Source organism: Leptinotarsa decemlineata, unplaced genomic scaffold, assembly GCF_025532065.1.
Source record: "Leptinotarsa decemlineata unplaced genomic scaffold, Ldec_3_MD MMD2_tig00001719_RagTag_RagTag, whole genome shotgun sequence".
Taxonomy (NCBI): Eukaryota; Metazoa; Arthropoda; class Insecta; order Coleoptera; family Chrysomelidae; genus Leptinotarsa; species Leptinotarsa decemlineata.
Window position 1 is genome coordinate 2,466,807 of NW_027412569.1, and position 21,469 is coordinate 2,488,275.

Here is a 21,469-nt window from a genome sequence, read left to right on the forward strand (position 1 = left end):
ACCTACAAAAGTGAGCACGTCTTTGATCTGTGGTATTGCAAATATTGCTTGACTCAATTTTTTGCATACATGATCGATATGGGGTTCTCAAGACAAGATTTCACCTATAAACATACCAAGGAGTTTGGCGGTTTCCGAGAGTCGGATGTTGTTAAGTTTCACTGTTTCTCTTAACGCGAAGCCTAAATGGACTGTTTTACTTTCATTCAGTTTTAGTTGATTTCAATCATACCAAGAAATCATGTCATCCATGACTGAATTAATGTGGTTTTCTTGCTCCTCCGCAGTATTTCCGGAAACTGTTATGGTAGTGTCATTGTCGAATAGGATAATCAAACCTTGTTTTATATACTTCGGAAAATCATTCATGTAGATATAGAAAAGCAGTGGGCCTAAAATTGACCCCTGTGGTATCCCAAGGATAATATCTTGAATATCAGATACTGCATTATTCACAGTCACTACCATTTTCCTATCTTCCATAAAAGCTTTTATCCATTTCAGAAGGAACCCTCTAATGCCAATGTTATATAACTTCCTAACCATTATGTCACTATTTACTGAATCAAACGCCTTGGCCGAGTCGAATAATATTGAAACTACGTACGTCCCCTTATCGATTTCATTGTAAATAAACTCGAACTTTCTAGCAATAGCAGTGTCAACCGATCTAGCTTTTCTAGAACCATGTTGATATTTTTGAGAAACACCGTAATTCTATTTGCTATTATGTATGCTTTGGTATTTGATCATTTTCATATAGAAAAATTACGCTGGATTCAGAGTCATAAGATTATATTGACGATAGTGATCTGTGAATAGGTCTGTCAGACAACGTAGGTCATACTGGATCTAACAATCCAAATATGTACAAACGCTTTGGAATTGGCTAATCCTCGTAGATCTACCCAAGAGTCTGAAACACTTCTGACAGTCCAGGAATTCAGTAAATTTTTGGCAAAAACTTGAAGCGATACTACAAACAGGTTCTGGTCTCCTACCGATTGCAGCGACCTCTCTTGCAAGTTATTCGGTAGCTTCATTGATTTTCGGGCAACTGTGATTGGGAATCCAGACTGAAGACAGTTTGTTGTGTCTTCCTATCGAGAAGAGTTTTTTGGACGTTTCTTGGTGATAACCAAATACCTAACAGATCATAATGGTTCATGTGTGGGGTTTGTTTCCATCAATTTATCCACCAATAGAAGGATGGTATAGATTTACATCTGAAATATGGTCATGTAAAACCCTATGTAGGTTAAGATTTCTGTCCTGAGTTAGCGGCAGTACAACTTGATCTGGAACCTGAAGGTGTTTTTGGTAATCGACAATTGGAGGTATCAAGTTGAAGGTAATTTCCGGAATGCTGTGACTTCCAGCATATAATATAGACAACCTGTAAATTCTCCAACTAGCCTAGAGAGACAAATATCCAACCTTTCTTCGATGTACCAGACTATCAAGCTTGCAAGTAATGTTCGCGTCTCCAATCATGCGGATGGCTATTTTCTGGATGGAATCCAGCAGCTTCAGGTATGCTTGGGAACTGGGCTCTATACATAAAAACAATACTTCAAAGAAGTCTGATCTTTACTGTATAAAGCACCAAAAGTTGTCGTGGTGTGTACAGTTTTCTGGTTCGGAACAGTGTTCCAAGCTTCTGAGAAGCAGCTTTTGCAATTCCAGCGACATGATTGTGCCAAGACATATTGGTGTTCATTTTAACCCCCAATAAACTTATCGAAGCAGAAAGTGGAATTGTCTGATCTGATAGGCATATGTCTGGTACGGAGACTTTTAACTTCAAGCAACATATTGTATTCTTGGTTTTTCCTAATAATTCGTTGATATACAATAGAAAGAGGGTTCTGAACCCCAAAATTTCTTCAAGTTTCAGGTGACTTTCTCATCGAGAATAATGAGAATTTATTTCACTTCTGCTGCAAAGTGGAGGTGAATTATTCGAATTTTTCCTTCCGGTGAAGAAAACCATTATTATTTTATATGGGTTTACAGACAACAGCTCCTTCAAGTTTGTAGATAATTAGTCATCCACCCACTTACTCATCTGTGCATTCCACATAAATACCTACTTTGAAATATTGCCGGTGAATTCTCAAGTTATAGAGTTGAATGTGAATTTTTTGAAAATACTTGAAGAATAAAAGGTTGGGTGAAAATATGAGTTCTTTTCATAAATGTATATCACTCAGAAGGTATGATTTACATCAACATTCGGACCGAACATTAATGGAATATGGGAAGGAGGGACGAAAGTTACCATCAAACATGTCAAGTTCAGTTTCCAATATCAAAAATATTTTTTCTTATACGTATATAGGTACTATACACATTTGCAAGCCGATAATGGAAATTTCATAATAATAATAATAATAATAATATTTATTTTCCAAAAGACATAGTACAATATGTATAGGAATAGTCGGGACAACAAAAGGTAAAGAAGTAAAAAGTAAAAAGATTGATAAGCTAGACAGTAACAGGCTTATCACCAACTACATATTAAAATATTCATCCAATGAATAAAAACATTTTTCAATTAAAATTTTTTCAGTATCTTGTTGAATTTCCTACATTCAATGACATTTTTTATATCGTGGGGTAGTCTGTTATAGATTCTCAGCCCCATACGATCAGGTGAGTTATAAGTGATTTTATATTTGCAAAATGGAATGTGAAAATGATTTTTTTGACGAGTGTTAACGTCATGCAGGTTTGCATTTCTGTTGAATTTAGTTTTATTTTTAAGAACATAATTACAAAGTTCATATATGTAGAGTGAAAATAATGTCAATATGTTATATTTAACAAACAGTCCTCTAGCAGAGTTCGTGGAGGAAACGCCGGCCACAATTCTTACAACTCTTTTTTGCATGATAAAAACGTCATTTATTGAAGTGGAGTTGGCATACAAACAAATTCCATACCTGATTCGAGATGCTACTTGGGAGAGATATAAGGATAGTAGTTGAGGCTCCTCCAGGACCTGCTTGAGACTTCTGAACATATAGCATAAAGAATTCAATCTTTTATTCAAATAAGTGCAGTGACTTTTCCAGTTCATATTTTCATCGACAACTAGTCCGAGAAATTTTACTTCGTTTATGTTACATATTAGTGTATCACTAACGCAAACATTTAATGAAAGACAATTTTTTTGCCATTTATGAAATTTGACGATTTGGGTTTTCGTTGCATTCAGATATAAAGAATTTAGGCTACACCACTCGTTTATAGAACTGAGAACTTGTTCGCATTTCTGTTGTGCTGTAATTTCATCCTTGTCCGATATTATCACAGAAGTATCATCAGCGTACATGGTAGCAGGGATCCCTGTAAGGTATTTCTCAAGATCATTGGTATACAATAAAAATAAAATTGGCCCCAATATAGACCCTTGTGGAACTCCCATGTTAACCACTTTAGTTTCAGAATTAACGAATGTGTTTGCTCCGGAAATACGTTCCGAAATTTGTACATACTGAGTACGTTCAGTTAAGAAGGAAGAAATCCAATTAAAAGCAGAGCCTCTGATTCCATAGTTGTACAACTTCGATAATAAAAGCTGATGATTAACATAGTCGAATGCCTTGCTGAGATCACAAAAGACCCCAGCAGGGCATTCTCCTGATTCCAAATATTCAATAACTTGGTTAAAGAACGAAATTGCAGCCGTATTCGTTGAAAGATTAATTCTAAACCCATGCTGATTTTCACTTAAAATATTAAAACCATCCAAAAATTTCAACAACCGTTCAAGGAAAGAATATTCAAAGATATTTGAGAAGCTTGACGTTATTGTTATGGGACGATAGTTATCCATTTCGCTAGTTGAACCCTTTTTATGAATTGGGATGATTTTCCCTGTTTTAAGGGAGTTGGGAAATGTTCCCTTTAAAAATGACAAGTTCACTAAAAAAGTCAAAGGTTTGATGATATTGCTCAAACATTTCTTTAGAAGAAAGAGCGGTATATCGTAATTTCCTGCAGAATGTTTGTTTTTGAGTTTACTCATTAAGAGTGCTTCTAGTTCTATCTCAGCAAAAGGATTGAGGTATATTGTGAAGTTATTGAATTGAATTTTAGGATGATCTGTGGTTTCTACTTGAGCTTGATCAATTTTGTTAATGACTTCTGCTGGAGCATTTATGAAATAATTGTTCAGCAAAGTTGATACTTCACTAGCACTTTCATACACAACACCATCTTCAACGATTTCTATATGATGGTTTGGAGCGACTTTACGTTTACTCAATTCCGAAATGACCTTCATACACTGGGTGTTGTAAATATTCAGAAAACGTTATTCCTGACCATTCTCAGATATATTCTCAGAATTTGGAGAAATTCTAATGGAAATCTTTACCTGATAAGGTGGACGAAATAGCTGCTATAAAAATGGAACCTATGGCTTCAGCACCAGAGAATTCGGAAGCAAGCAGACCAACCAGAATGGTGATCCCAAATGACCAATGGGTGAGAGCATGGCTGAAGTCCTGTAGATTTCCCATTCTGTAAAAAATATTTTTGAAGTTTCAGTAAAAACAAGTTGATGTTTGAATTGAAGGGGTTATATTTTTTAGGAGTGATTAATTTTTGGGAAAGAAAGTTTTTGGCTTTGGAGTAGTAGAAAGTTTTTGGCTTTGGAGTAGTAGAAAGCCAAAAACTTTCTTTCCCAAGTTGATGTTCTTATTCTCCACATCTTTTGCATACTTTTGATTTGGATAATCGATATTTATTATTGAAGCTAAAAACAATATTGTTAGCAGCTTCATCCACGTCCAACTTTCGATTACACCAGTGTCATTCAATGATTATTATAATGATCTATTTGCTGTGAGGTTGTCCAAAAATAGTCACCACAGTGTAGAACAACCTCTTTTCATGGCAATTATCAGTTATTGTGTCTCTTCCCTCTGAGATTACTCACCATGAATTCACTTGCGTACAATTTATGTATCCATCCAATCATTGTTGCTTCTCAAGCCATAATTGAACATCAATGGTTATCAAAAGTACAATTTGTATACGAAGGTTCAAAGAAACAAGGATATAAGAAATTGAAAGATTGAATAACGAATCAAATGCAGTGAATTGGGTATAAATTCTAGATAGTGATAGCTAATATCTGCTGAAAGTATAGAATTCATGCAATATAATTATTCACTTCCAATAATATAATTTATCATAAGACAACATGTAGGTGGAAAATTACTGAATCAGAATAGAAATTGAAAGTTTGTCAATGCTAGTATTTCACAAAAATGACAGTGCTAGGATCCAGACTCTTCTAATCCCTCGATGTTAGACACCACCTCCATGGAAACGTATTATCAGCAATGCTTTGAAAATAGATGGTCCTTGTTCCCAAACCATTATTTCGTGAGAGAACCACTAAAAAAATTTTTGATTCTGAAATGATTTAGGTCTACAAACCCTAGATAAGACACCTAGCAGGAAGAAATCAAATAACCTTCCACTATTTCACTCAATTTGAGGTTCAGTATATTCTCCTGGCTGCCTTTCCCACTATATCTGACATTTATATTAACAACACTCAAAAAATTCGACTCACCCTATAAAGTTAGTACCAGAAGGTACGTCAAATACATTCCAGGCCAAGAACTATCACTGTCACATTGAAACAACACACCTTTTCTTTATAATCCGAAGGCTATTTCAGACTCGTGATTTTCTGCAATTCGTCTGCATTACCCAATCAATAATTTCTTTTGAGCAAGCGCGACGCTCGGAAAAGTTCACGTGGTGTGAGTGTGAAATGTATACCCGCGGAAACTGAAAACGATATCCTCTACACAAAGGCTAATTTTCTTATACGAGGAGTGGAATAAATATACAAAACTGGAATATATTTCAATGTTTTCTCCACTTTCGAAACAACCAGAGCCATATGAATCATAGATCAGTCATGGCGTAGGAATTCAACGCAGGTTGTAAACATTTTAGAATTATGCGACGAACATGACGACCATTCATTCTGGTGAAGGGAAAATATTCTGAAGAATTTTTATTGTGAGGAGAAAACGAAATTTTTGGAGAGAACCCCCAGAACAGTTGCAGAGAACTAAGCGAATGTAGATGGAATATTGGAAAATATCAATGTCCAAGCTCACACTGAAGAAGAATCCACGGATCAGATATAATAATGTATGGATGATATATAGTAAAAAAAAGTTTCTACATTGTATGACCTATACCATCTGTATCTTTTCTTATACAGATATATACTCAACCTCCATCTACTCTCATGCAGACCTACGACTTTGTAGGTACGTGTGGCAGATACCCAATGGAAAAACAACAACTAACCCAGCTTATGTTGCGGAGAGAGTTGAAGTTAAACCATCAGAAACCTGTGCAACGTCTTCGACTTGGAAGATTCGTCGCAAGTTTCGGTTTTGGGGTGTTTGCCTTATCATCAGTACCGGACATGGTCGTTTTACAACGGCGTGAACCGTCTGCATACTCCGAGATGGGAGTCGGAATAATGACAGTTCACTTAATCAACTGCAGAGAGATTCTATGACTAGCTGGAATTATAATTTGCGACGAATCGAAGACGTTGCACAGATGGCTTTACTGCAACTCTCTGTGCGGCAATAGCTGGGTTAGTTGTTGTTTTTCCGTTGAGTATCTGCCACACGCACCTACAAAGTCGTAGGTCTGAGAAAAAAGAGAAATATATATATATATATATATATATATATATATATATATATATATATATATATATATATATATATATATATACCGGGTGTCCCAGAGCTTTTAAGCCAGCAGATATCTCAGTCACCTGCAGAAAAAAATTGAAAAAAAATATGTATATCATAGAAGACCACCAGCACTTTCATGTAGCAGAGCAAAATCCACCCCCTCGCGAGCAACCCCTGCGAAACCACCCCTAACTTTTGTTTTTCAAATGGCAACCCCATGTTGTTTGTCGTTCAACTGACAGCTCTTGTTATTTCTCAACCAACGATATATCATGATTGTTCGAGAAAATTGAATACGTTAGTGGGTACTATTAACTGGACTGATCGAATTGTTCTGCATTGTAGACACCAGAAAAAGTGGACGCTACGCAGAAAAAGAGGCGATAAAATGTTAGAACTTTTTGTGCTTCCTTTCATTCCTCTGATATCTGGATGACACATTGCCATCAGTCGTGATATTGTTGTTGTATATCAAAATGCCTTTTACCTTCACTTCCAACGAATATGTTGATATGCTTTTAATTTTTGGTGAATGCCGAAAGAATAAACGTGCTGCGGAGAGGCTGTATGGGCAGCGCTTTCCTGATCGTCGACAACCAGGTCGTAATACGTTTTCGTATGTAGAAAATACCATGCGAACGGGATCATTTCCAGGAAAAACAGATTAAGTACATCCTACTCCCGTGCGAACTGAGGAAAATTGCATAAATGTGTTGGCCTACGCCGAAGCACATCCTCATATTTCGGTTCGTGCATTGGCGGTAAAGATTGGGATCAGTAAGTCATCTGTGCAAAGAATTTTCAAACAGTACAAGTATCATCCCTTCAAAATTCATTTACACCAAGGACTCAGACCTACCGATTTCGAAAGACGAACGGCATTCATTGCTCACATTCAAGTTTTAGTCCATGACAATCCAAACATCCTCAATCAAATCTTGTGGAGTGACGAATCCCGCTTCCATAATAATGGTACTGTTAATCGACATAACATGCACTATCGGTCACAGGACAACCCTCACTGGATTAGAGAAACCAATTTTCAAACAATGTGGGGTGTGAACGTGTGGTGTGGTTTACATAATGGACGACTCATCGGGCCCCATTTTTTCCAAGACACTTTGACGAGCCACCGATATTTACATTTCTTGGAAAATTGTTTACCTGCCCTCCTGGAAGATATTCCACTTGAAGAACGACAACAAATGTGGTGGCAACAAGATGGTGCTCCTGCACATAACCATAATGTAGTTACTACATTCCTCAATGATACTTTTCGAGACCGTTGGATTGGAAATAGTGGACCTGTGCGATGGCCTGCACGTTCTCCAGATCTCACGCCACTGGACTTTTTCCTGTGGAGATATCTGAAACGAGTTGCCTTCGAAACACAACCAATGAATATTGACGATTTAATCCAAAAAATTTTAGAGGCTTGTCATACCGTTACTCCGGAAATGATTAGGGCTTCCTGTACTCGCGCGCTGATTCGGCGACTTGAAGCATGTGTGGCAAGTGCTGGCCAACATTTTGAACATTTTCTGTAGTATCATGTATCAAAATACAGATGACCTTAAACATTAATATTTCATTTGTGTTTTTATTTTCTATTATTCTGCATGTCATTCTACCTACCATGATACATCATTGACCGAGAAATGAAAAAGACTGTAAGTTGAACCAAAACAAACATGGGCGTGCCATTTGAAAAACAAAAGTTAGGGGTGGTTTCTTGGGGGTTGTTTACCAGGGGGTGGATTTTGCTATGCTGCATGAAAGTGCTTGTGTTCTCCTATGATACATATTTTTTTTTAAACAGACATAGCACCCCAGAAAGTGGCAAACCATAGACAAGTGTTCCGGGCTTTTGGCCCATCATCAGTATGGTGCAGCCAAGTGTAAGGATGTAACGATAAATATATATATATATATATATATATATATATATATATATATATATATATATATATATTGTGTTTTGATTTGTACTTGTTTCTCGATAAGTGATTTATGACTGTTGAATTTATGGATGTTCAAGTTTTGCCAAATGTCCATGCGGTTGCCCTTGTTGATTTGTTTCATTAGTTTTATGTTCTCTGATGGGGGAAAATTATGTTTGTTTTGTATGGCGTGTGTTGCAAGGTTTATATACTATTGGATTTATGTATGCTTTTTGTGCTTTTTTGTGCTCATTGTACCTTTGGATCAGATAATCAATAGAAGATAATCAATAGAAGCTTCAAATCCTTTTTGTAGAATTTAATATTGAAATATATATATCTATATATATATATATATATATATATATATATATATATATAATATATATAAATCGATTCAATTCGTGAGGTTGCAGTCAATAGCTGGGCTGTTACAAAGAAAACTCTTTGTTATATGTCAAGCTTTCGGTATATTTCACACCTTCGTCAGGACAACTACAATAATAAGATTATATATCTTGTAAAAAATATATAAATATGGAGAACTTACTAACGTGAGAATAAAATATAAAATGGTTCAAAAACAGATAGAAAAACATTAATAAATGACAGTTAATAAAAATTTTGGCTGACAATGTCAAGTGGGAAAATTCTGAATGATACTCGAATTACTAGATTTTTTTATTTTCTTTATCATATTTCAGTAGGTACGTGTAAATTTTGCTGAGACTATCAATATCAGTTCGTTTATTCATTGAATGTTCTTCGTTATTAATATGTATCATTTCCAAAAATATTCTTTTCGTTATATTGGTTTCTCTATCTAAAATATTTGGATTTTCAAAATTCATTTTATGATCCTCCGAATTAACATGTTCTGTTAATGCACAAGAATTAACATTTCGTCTACAGTCGCTCTTATGGGAAGTGATGCGACTACTTAGAGGTCTAGATGTTTGTCCTATATATGTTTTAGAACAATCCATACAAGAATTGAATTGAATCGATTTATAGTTAATCCAGTCACTAATTATTCTGTTATATATATATATATATATATATATATATATAATATATATATATATAATCATTTTTCATGCTCCAATATTTTTCAAGCCTCATTTATTGTATTTTTGAAAATTTGGATATCCTAGGAATCGTTTGTAAAATATTATCATTGTATATATTGCTGAAGAAAATGAGAAATTGTTTTCCACTCGTTTGATTCATTCCTGAATATTCCACCTCTAGATTTTTCTCCTCCGGAACTACCATTTATTTAAAAATATGTTCCGAAACACTATCAATAATGAAATCACGTTTCCAATTTGGAAAGAATTTTTATTTCACACATTCGAAATTTTAATCAAGCTGATACCTGATGAAGCAATTTAATCAATTTTCAGCAGGCACACAGCGGTAGAAATGGAATTAAAGCTGAACTAGATAGATGAAATAACTAGGTGATTCTGAAATGAAAATTTTCGCTGTCGATATTGATCAAAGACAAGAAGTAAACCGCTAAAAAAATATTGACACAGAAAATATCTGAACGATATGATGATGGTAAATGATTTATACAGGGTGTAACCTAATTACGGTACGGAACTTCAGAGGGTGATTCGTTAGTTTGTTTTAAGAAAAACGTATTCATGAACATATGTCAGGAGTTGCTTTGTTTCTGAGATATAAGGCGTTGAAGATTAAAAAAACGGTGTTTATGAAGTATCATGAATATCCTTACACCGATTTCGTTGAAATTTGATACAGTTATTTGAAGTGATAGGGCGCTTATTCAACCTTGGTTAGATTGGAATTATTAGGTCCAGTGCGGTCTCAGTGGGCCATAAAGCCATCAATATTGAGAAAAAAACTGTACCATACGTTCATTCGTATGGCGTAGCCACTTTGCATATTATGCGATGATCACCTGCTTTAGAGACTAGTTGATAGTGATGGTGTTGTCATATCAGTGAAAGTCAGGGTTGTCAATTAGCAGTGATAGTAATTCCATCATGAATAATTTTACTAAGGCTGAAATGGCTAACATGCACTTTATTTATGAATTAACAAATGGAAATGCGGAAGAAGTACGTAGAATCTACCAGGACAGATACCCTAACAGAGTAATGTGCTTAAACATTTGGAACGCTACATGCAATATTACGTGAAACTGAGAGTTCTAATAAAAATGCAGATTCTGGAAGACCAAAAACTATAACAACGTCGGAATTAGAAGAAGCTATACTTGATGCGATACAGAAAGATCCTTCAAATAGAATGAGGCAGATTGAACTACAACAGGAAGTCATAACAAAAACCGTATGGGCAGTTTTAAAAAGAAACCTCATGTACCCATATCACATACAGCGGGTTCAAGCTCTATTTCCTCGGGATTTTCACCCAAGATTGATGTTTTGCAGGTGGTTGATTCATACGATGGCACACAATAATAGTTTTTCACTAAATATTTTATTTACGGACGTAGCCAATTTTTCAAGAGATACTATCATGAACTTTCACAGTGCAAATTTTTGGGCCTTTGAAAATATCCATGTTATTAGAGGAAGTCATTTTCAGCAGCAAATTTCGCTGAACGTTTAGGTAGGAATGATTGGTGACTACCCATTTTTCCTACCAGCAAGATCAACAGGTCAATCCTTCACGGATTTTTTTCGAGATCATTCACCCATTTCGTTGGAAGAAGTGCCGGTACCCATGAGAGGCAATTTGTGTTTTATGCACGATGGGGTTCAGCTCATTTGAGTGTTTTTGCTCGTTACCATCCCGACATCAAATCACATTTTTTTCCAATATTGTTGGCTCAGTTCAAGTCAAGTCAAGTCAAAAATGTTTATCGGCTTTAAGATTAATTACAAAATTTATGAGTGTGTTTTGTGTGGGGTCCTGTTATAGGCTTATGCCTCTTCGGGGTTAGTGAGTTCTAAGTGGTGTCTTGTGTAATGATTCTAGTGTACTGTTGTTTTAGTTGTCATGTGTTCATCTTGTTTTTTGTTTTTTCCATTGCTCTGTTAGAGTGGTCCGGGTCAGTTGCAGTGGTCATTGGAGTTTTTTGAGTACGAGTTGTGGGGCGGGGGTAAGGGCTTCAGATGTCAGTTCCTTCCAGGAAGTAGCTGTCCGCTATCTGATTCCAAGTAGGTATTCCTCTAGGGTAACCTGGATCTGCTCCGGCGGATCTTCCATTGTTCCGAGGACTATTGCTGGGGGAAACGGGAGCTTCTTCCTAGGAATCTTTCTGGGTCCTCCACGAGGAGTCCACGGTGTAGTCAGGGAGTTGATAGCATCAGTGTTCGTACTGCTCATCGTTCTTGTCGCGTATCGTCCTTAAAGTTCCTGAAATCTCTCGGTAGTTAGGATACGGTGGGATAGTCTTGGGGAAGCGTACAGTATATCATCGCTTTGTAGTCTAGGACTGGTCTGATGAAAGATTTATAAGTATGTAGTAGAGTTTTACTGTCGCACTTCCCGAGCTTGCCTCTCTGTGCTCTTAGTAGGTTTGCTCTCTTCCGGACTCTTTCCCGAGTTTCTCTCAGGTTGACCTCCCAGTTGAGGGTATTCGTGAAAGTGACCTCCAAGTAGGACACCGAATCTTGGACTATGAGGTATTCTCCTAAAAGCCTGAGGTTCAAGTTATCGGGATTTAGTTTAGGGCGGGTAGTGGTGTGAGGATGTCGAAATAAAATGGTTTGGGTTTTGGAGGGATTAATTTCGGTACGCCACTTGTTGAACCACTGCTCGAAGTGGTCGATCATGTTTTGTGCTTGAATTTGGAAGCTGCGGGTGTTGGAGTAGAGGATAGTATCATCGGCATACTGGAGGATTTTCTGGGTAGTGGGGACGTCGTGAGCGTAAATTAGAAATAAGGAAGAAGCGAGGGCTGAGCCATGGGGAGCACCGGGTTTGGGAGAAAAAGGGGTGGATAAGGCGTCATCGACTTTAACGCGGATTTGTCGGTTAGATAGGTAGGAAGCTACTAGTCAGATGAAGTGGTGTGGGAGACGAATGTGGATAAGCTTCCAGATCCAGAAAGTGCCAGACTATGTTGAAAGCTTTCTGGATGTCTGAGAGGATGGCGATAGTGCCAAAAGAAGATTTGATATTTTGGGAGATGTGTGTGTGTAATTCGGCTAGTACATTCTGCGTGGAATGTTCAGGTCTGAAACCATGCTGATGTGGAGGAATGATGTTATGTTCTACAAGGAAGTCATTCAGTCGGTTGGTCATTAATCATTCCAGCAGTTTACCCAGACGACTGAGCAGGCTGATAGGTCTATAGGAATCAGGTTTGGTGAGATTTTTGTGAGATTTTGGAATTAGGATTGTGTTTGCCTGGGCCTGGAGCGGTATTTCTACCACTGTGAATAGTATTGAGGATATCTTCCTCGCTGAATGGGGATCTTAATGGGCAGTTGAGGTCAAGGGGAATCTGACCGGGATGCCTGCCCAGCTGCGCAGACACTTGCTGGTGTATGTGGTTGACATTAAGCATCAATCACTAGGTGACTGTCGGTTTTTCGTTTTTGTTCGGCAAGGACTTTGAATTTGTTCCAGAAAGCCGTTCCGTCCCTCTAGTAAAGTTTTTTGGTCACCTTAATCCACTTTTTCGTACCTTAGTTAAGAAACACTCTATATAGAATCGGAATAGAATAATTTTGACGTCATCTGGATCTGGAAACATCTTCTGTGAACCCCCTTCCAGTCCGGCAGAAATTTCTGGTGCTTTTTTGGCAAGCTGTATATTTATCAATGCAATATATATATATATATATATATATATATATATATATATATATATATATATATATATATAATATATATATATATATATATATATATATATATATATATATATATATATATATATATATATATATATATATAATATATATTATATATATATATATATATATATATATTATATATATATATATATATGTCTTACAAGTTAAAGCAAACATTCAATTTTTACAACCATATCTCACATTGTTCATGAATCTCTTGGAAACATGTAATAATATTTTAAGACTTCACAACCAAACAAAATCAGGATTCAATATCTGCAAAGATAGATCACGGCAGAGATTGTTCTTTCAACTCACCACCAAAAACTATCACTATTTCATTATTCACTATCAACAGTAATCGTGGTTATGTTATTACTCGAACCGAAAAACTAAGATGAGGAACAGTAATTGTTTCAACAGTTGTATAGGATGAGTTTGTGTCATAATCATAATGAATTCTGAATTTATTCATGAAATTAGGATTACGAAAAGTATCTCGAAAATTTTGGTGACATTCTTGAATATTAGTGGAGTTTAATCTTCCTCTTGAAGATGATCACTTGGTGATCGAAACCCATGTCAAGGTGTTAAAAATAATGGTTCGAGGTTGGGGTTGGGATTAAATTCCAGTAATATTCATTACCACACCAAAGGTTTCAAACAGTGCATCACAAGTAAATGTTATTCAAGTAAGTTGGAAAATTCTGAGAACGAAATCAAATTTCATTCCAAGAGGTATTTGATAGCCGATGTTTTTTCATATCCTTCTGAAACTTCCCAACTTGGAGAGAATTATATTCTTATTATATAGCCAGGCAATGTGATATGAGAAAGATCTATGAAAAACTGAAGTTTTATGTTTAGGTAATGTTGGTATATTTCAGAATCTTAAATTCAAATGCAATCGGCTCTGAATGATATTTTTTTCGAAAAGGTGAGAGATAATTGAAGATACTTACTCTTACACTTTGTTCTTATTCACGAATATTATCACTTGAGCTACAAATACATTTGATTCAGATAATATATCGTTTTCTACTCTATCATAAAAATAAGGAAATTTAGAAATTGACGTTCTAGTATGGAACTAACTAGACAACATCAATCCTTTGAGAATGTTGACGAAAGTAATTAGATGAGAATGCATTATTTTGATAAGCTTATTTGCTAACGCGCGTCGCATCTCCAAAAGAATATTTTGAAATCTTTAACGTAGATATCAGCAATGAGTCTATGAATATCATCACACTTTTTGATTTTACATCTCGAGTAATTCCTTTTTCCTCATCCTTTTTGGTTTGGTTTTGCTCTCACATCCATTTGAACTACTCAGTGATTAATGCTTTCCGTAAATGAGAAATTTTATGGCTCTGAGGATATTGCAGTTACGGAATGATGACTTGCATGACTCAAATGTGAAAGAAATTATCATAGTGAAAAATGATCAGAAACATATGTTTATCAATATGATTGATACCAATTTGAGAATATGCGAGTTGTTACAGGATGATAAGAGAACACAGTTTCAAACAGCCGGAGTCATAATTGAAGAGAACAAAATTTGTCCTGATGGGCCATTGTCGAATGGAACCTGAAGTAACAAACCTCAGGCTCATACAAGCTAATAAGCCTGATGTACTCCTTCTCAACCACCAGAGCAATACGGTCGTCGTCGTGGAGTTTTCAGCTCCTGGCGAGACGAATAGCGTACAAAAAGAGAAGAAAAACTGAAAAATATCTAAATTTTCTCTTCGGACCCCGCAAACTCTATCCATATCACTCTGTTAGGATGGTTGTTCTGATTTATTGGAGTCCTTGGTGGAATGATGCCCTCACTACTCTCAAATCTTGAAAGCATACCGGCTTGCCGCGGTAAGGCAGAAATCTTAGCCGGATAGATGCAGAAGGCTGTCATTCTTGGCTCACTGTACTTGCTCAGGGCACACGATTCTCGGACCCAATAATCACCCACTGGGACTGGTCGTTGGTTGTTATTGCTGGCGCGCCCTTCCGAATGTATCAGGGCTTAGGGAGATAGGGCCTGACCAGCGCATACTACGACAAAAAATTATAATGATAATAGGAAGACATCATGCTACCACAAAATAATAAAATAAATGTTCCTTCATTTACATAAGAAACTTACCGTTTAGACGTACATAATTTGAATATCAGAAATGAAAGACTGTACCTCCCTTTAGAACGAAATATTTTAAATGGTCAGTTGGCCACCAAAAAAAGTTAACAAATCTAGTCAATTTTACAAAAAACATCTTCAAGCATCTAAAATTTTATAAAAATGATTTTTTTTTGTTTTTAGGTCAATATTTCTTTCTCTGTATTATTACACGGGTTTATTTAGAGTTAAGTGTAAGAATATTTTCTGTCATTTTTAAACAACAGAAAATAAAATTCGCCCTTCATTTCCATATGTGAACTTCAAAATATAATATTCATTGTATTCTTTCGAATGTGGAAATAATGAAGACCACTTTATTATTACTAAAGTTGCAGAGCCAAGCAAAGCAACTCTGTTTTTTACTCAACCCATATTGCCTCAGGAATTTTTAGATTAGAAGCTTAACAAAAAAACAGTTTGCTGTGATTTGATGTTGATATTTGGAAGTAAGTAGTTCTTTTTTAAAAATATATTCAGATGCAGATGACCTCTTTTCATAAAACCATGTTAATAAAGTGGAATAAAAGGTCTCACTTGTGACATTATTTATCCATGAACTAACATTTCGAAAGACAATTATACAGAATTAAAATGTGTATATAATTGTCAATAATATCCCTTTTTTTGAATTTAGTACAGTCTTGAAAAAAAGCAAATTCAAGATGATCACAACTACAAAATGGCGAATTACATATTTATATTACAACTACCTGAATATTGGTATCAAATGACACGGCTTGACTAGTAAAATTATAGTACACTTTGCAAAAGATGCAAATTCAAGATGGCCGCAGCGCTACAAAATAGCGGAGAAAAAGATATGAATTCAAGATGGTCACAGCTACAAAATGGCAAATTACTTATTACCTCATAATACTGAGGCACTAAATGAATTGAATAGAGTGAGAAGAATTGAGTTAACAAAATTAAAAACTAGAAAATGATTCGGAAGGTCTAGGCAGTAGTTATCACATTACTCTCACCAGCGATATTGATCAGATTAAAAAATAATAAAATCGTTGGGCGTAATATTTTTCATATTTACTCAGGTTACATTACACCTAACGATTTTATTATTTTTTCATTTGATCATCAATACCGTATATTGCTGAGGAGAACTGTGTGATGACTGCTACCTAGGACCATTCGAATTATATATTATTTTCTTTATATGAAATATAAAACAATTCAGATTAATTTAAAATATAAACCATTACAACTTGTTTTACAGAACTATAAATTACATTTATGAAGGATCGTGGCTATCTAAGCCAAGCTTGTGTAATAGTCACGAATCCAATGCATTGTGATAAAAGGAGCTTTCTAGCTATAATCTCCTTTATTTATTTTCTGAAATGAATTTTAGTAGCGCTGTCACCAGATGCAGATTTCTCCACATCAAAATTTGGAAGTTAGGCAATTCCGAAAAAGGCTGTAGGCCGGTCTTTTTGAAATCTGCTCTTACTTATATTCTCCATCATTATGTGGTTCCAGAACTGAATTTTAATCTTAACTGAAATGCTTTTCACCCACTATTCTCTTCTCGATAGATTGCCAAAAAAATCTTTGATTTATTTTTGTTCTCTTAACATCATCTTACTCTACGAGGATGGTATTTTTCTCAGTCCGAGAGAAAATGAAAGTCCAAGGTTTCAAATATAAAGTATAATAAGTAGAAAAACGACTCCATGGACAAAAAAAAACAACGTGTAAAAAATATTATATAAAAGGAAAATGTTGAATTCTATAAAATGAAAGAAACTGGAACAAAGGAAATGCCGCCAATTTTACCATGCAATTTACTATTAATCTCACTTGCCCACTTGCCCACTTGCTCTTCTGGATTCCCTCACAACATACTATCTTGGGGTTGATCCTGACTTCCCTCACAACATACTATCTTGGGGTTGATCCTGACTTTTTCTACCCTGGTGCAATTATACTAGCACCTCTATAGTGGGGTATGTCCCTGAACCGTTAAGGCGTTACTACTACACCTCAATCAAATTTGAGTGAACGCCACTCCTGCTTCCTGATACAGCGTCAGCGACGCTACTGGTTCATTATACATGAAAGTCCCTGACCTTTTGCTTTCATCCTGGGCTGGGTGTACCACTGTGAAAATACACTCGTGGCACTTATACTGCAATTTATTGGCCGCTCGCGGTTCAAACTGCAAAGCATTAAAAGTCTAAAGTCTATTCGCCGCGAACTATTATTTGTCGCACTCTGATACTGTCGTGATCTTCACCTGGGTGATGAAACCAGACATCATGAGCAAGGTTACTTCCACAATCTGCAAGGTTGGCAGCTCCCTGTTGCCTTCTTCCATAAGCAAGGCGATTGCCTCACTCCGTTCGCTCCTTCTTCACCATCATTGTTCATATTATCAATCAAAGTCCAAACAAAATTGTCACCATTAGTCAAAATAGCATAATACAAAACACCATATGCATATGGCAACCAATTAATTAATTCTATCGAATCAAATTCCAATCCAATCAATTGTCCAAACAAAACACAAAAATTAAATCCAAGTACGCCCAACTCAAGTCGCTATCTAATCCTACTCTTATACAATATTTTATAAAGGGCACAGGCAGATTTTATGACTAACAAAAATATCTTTATACGGATATGAATCCTGCCTACCCATATCTTCGGTAGATCATTTTCTCGCGATATCCAATATCGGGAGTTCAGACCCTTTCGCGACCTTTCCCTCTACTCTCGCGCCCTCCTTTTTCGGTATTCCCTACTTCTAATCTCATGCCCTATTGACATGATCTTACATTTTCGCTATGAAACTAGCGGTTTATAAATCGTGGGACACGATTTACTGCACTTCGCGAGCTCTCTCATAGATTCCATCCAGTCGAGAAACCGGCGAGTTTTTGATTACGCCGAAACTCACGAAAATCCGTTAGTCAGGGAAGCTATAGATTACGTTGTAGACGACCCTTCCCGATATAGAAGGCCCCGACACTCTGTCGAATAAGGCCCCTATGTCCTCCGTTAACAGATGAATAATTTCTTCATCCATCTCACCCCAGCCAGGTAGGGGTATACAGCGAAGGGCGGTATGGATATCTGAGGACTTTCATGCCACCACCAAACACAGTCATGACCCGTTTGTCTTTCTGGCAAACACCAGTTAAAAGGGGAAGGGAGCCAGGCTTCAACCTGAACAAAATCAAGATGGATAACGTCTCTCATAGATGAACGTGAGTACTTCATTCGTAAAACTTCTGTAACAGACACTATGTGCCTGTTCCTAGCTGCACGTCTCAACTCATTCCATTTGGCTCTGACGCCTATACCTAGCTGTGGTGATGAGCTACCAATCAACCGCTTCTGTAACTCCTAGCCACAGTCTCTCTCTATGATGGAGAGAGTACAGCGTCCTCACATCATATTCCTCTGAGGCCACTGCCTCGCTGCAGCAATGGGCTACCAATCACCTGTTTCTGTGGCGCCTATCCACATTCTGTCTCTATGAGGGAGGGAATATAGCGTCCTCACATCATTTTCCTCTGAGGCCACTGCCTCGCTGTAGCAACGGAGTACCAATCACCTGCCTTTGTAGCGCCTAGCCACAATCTCTCTCTTTATGACGGAGGGTATACAGCGTCCTCGCATCATATTTCTCCAAGGCCAATGCCTCGTTGTAGCCCTAGGTTACCAATCACCTGCTTCTGTGGCTCCTAGCCACAATCTCTCTCTATGATGGAGGAAATAAAGCGTCCTCACATCATATTCCTCTGAGGCCACTGCCTCCATATTATTCTCTATCGTCGCCTCTCTCTGCAGAGCGTCCATCCTACAGAGCTTCAACAATCTCTACCACCGTATCTTGTGCGATGAAAAAAAACAATACGACGGGAGGAATAGTATCCGTTTAGTGGGACTCCTACCCCCACGGTCGATACTTACCGGCAGTAGTATTCGAGCGCCCCTATCTGCAGAGCGTCTAAGCGCCTGCTACAAATAAATCTGTCCCAAAGTTCCTGGCTATATACCAAAAAAAAAATACTTTCCTTGAGAAATATAAGTAACCCAAATATGCCTAGCTATTAGGCTTTCAACCAAACAAACATAAAGTGTCCAAAATCGATAAGCTTAGCAAAAATAAAACTTTTCCCGTTATTTAAATTACTTCAACCTCTGATCAACTGACCACCCGTCTAATTACGTGTCTATCCACCCTTCAGAATATTTTTTCACATTTTCCTTTGGAAACCTTCCTATATAGCCCTTGTATCCCTAATGGATACGTTACTGGTCGCCAAACATTACGGTGGCATTTCTAGCGTCACGTCCGTGCCACCTCTTAGTCACTGGTACTTTTCATTACTTGGAGCGTTAGTAAAATTATTGGAGAGAGTTCAACATTTTGCAAAACATTACATAACAATATCAAAAAAAAACAAAAAAAAACTACCTTTGTTGGCTTCTTTGACGACCTGAAGCCTGAAGCAATTTTTTTTTCTAAACCAAACAAAAACCTACCTTTTCTTTCAATTACTTTCCAGACAGCAATGGTTTTTCTTTCCATGACGAGAACTAACTTTTTCTTTTTATTAAAATTGTACCCCTTGAAAATTTGACAACTATTCAAAGAACTACCTAGCTTATTTCATTCACTATAGCTTCTACCCAAGGCTTACTTACTATCTCACTTATTGCTCTATCCCATGAAAAGTAACTCAAGACACACGAAAGAATAATTCTCTCAGTTAACAAAAAATTACTCTAATCACCCTGTATATGTACTCCTCCACCCTAATTTGAAAACGAAAGGATTTCCCCTGTATATACACCCCGCTAAAATAATGAAATCACATAAAAATAGAAAGCAAAAACTGCTTTTATCCGTACCACCCTCTTCTTTAATAATACTATAGAACCGACGGTCTGGGTTCTAAAATAAGATAAAGAAATTATCTAATCCTCTGGCCCCTTTTTCTCTTTGCCCCTATTACTAAATCAATTAGCACAGTAAAACAAATAGGCAAAACAAAATTCACCCTGAACTTTTCCTAGCACAATGTCACGTATTTTGAAGTTATTTGCCAATGCTGTTGGGACTCACAAATATTATAAAAACTTAACTATTCAAAGCCACAGAGAACTCTTTCGCTTTCTAACTTTTCAGTATTTTAAAATAGTTTAAAAGTAGACTTTCAACCCAAAGTGGTTTAACACAACACTAGGACACTCAATGTCATTTACAAATGTATAGTCAACTTATTCAATGCACCCTGTGTGCGCTACGCAACTCAATGAAATCATTTCTCCCTTTGAGACCTATCGGACACACCCAGTATATGTGGCTCACACAAAGTTATTTATATCTCTATAAATTATCACCTCCTGTAAGTATTAACTTTACGCTTCCACCTTTCTCAACGAAAAACTCAGGTTATTCAAAATATTTAACTTCGCTCGCTTAAGCTCCTACTTTGCCATTACTATTTTCCGTCGGCAAACGCCACAATTGAATTTACCTTATTCTTCCCTAACACCAACTTTAGACAATAAACTCCCTGTAGCTACTTTAAGTTTCAATTTCTTCAGACTGCCTACACACTGAAAATTCCTTTTTTTCTGTAGAACCTAGCTATGAATTATATTTTGATCCACTTCCCAAACTAATAAGAATGCAGATACTTCGAAAATACAAAACGGAAATACAGTGTGTTACTTAATTAACCACTGCTTCTTCACTAACTACAACCGCTGTCAAAAGTGTAACAATAGGATCCTTTTCTCAGGACAAGTGAAAATGAA

General features: G+C 36.6%; 1 protein-coding gene across 4 annotated transcripts in view; it reads right to left on the reverse strand.

Moving 5' to 3' along the window:
* tadr (torn and diminished rhabdomeres) overlaps positions 1-5,750 on the reverse strand; it is a 30,046-nt gene extending 24,296 nt beyond the window's left edge. For all 4 annotated transcript variants that reach the window (XM_074176307.1, XM_074176305.1, XM_074176308.1 and 1 more), the window contains exons 1-2: positions 5,597-5,750; positions 4,388-4,533 (exon numbers count right to left, since the gene is read on the reverse strand). In XM_074176307.1, coding sequence (XP_074032408.1) covers positions 4,388-4,532 — 145 coding nt within the window. In that variant the 5' untranslated portion in view covers position 4,533; positions 5,597-5,750. The remainder of the gene's footprint in view (positions 1-4,387; positions 4,534-5,596) is intronic.
* Positions 5,751-21,469: the final 15,719 nt, after the last annotated feature.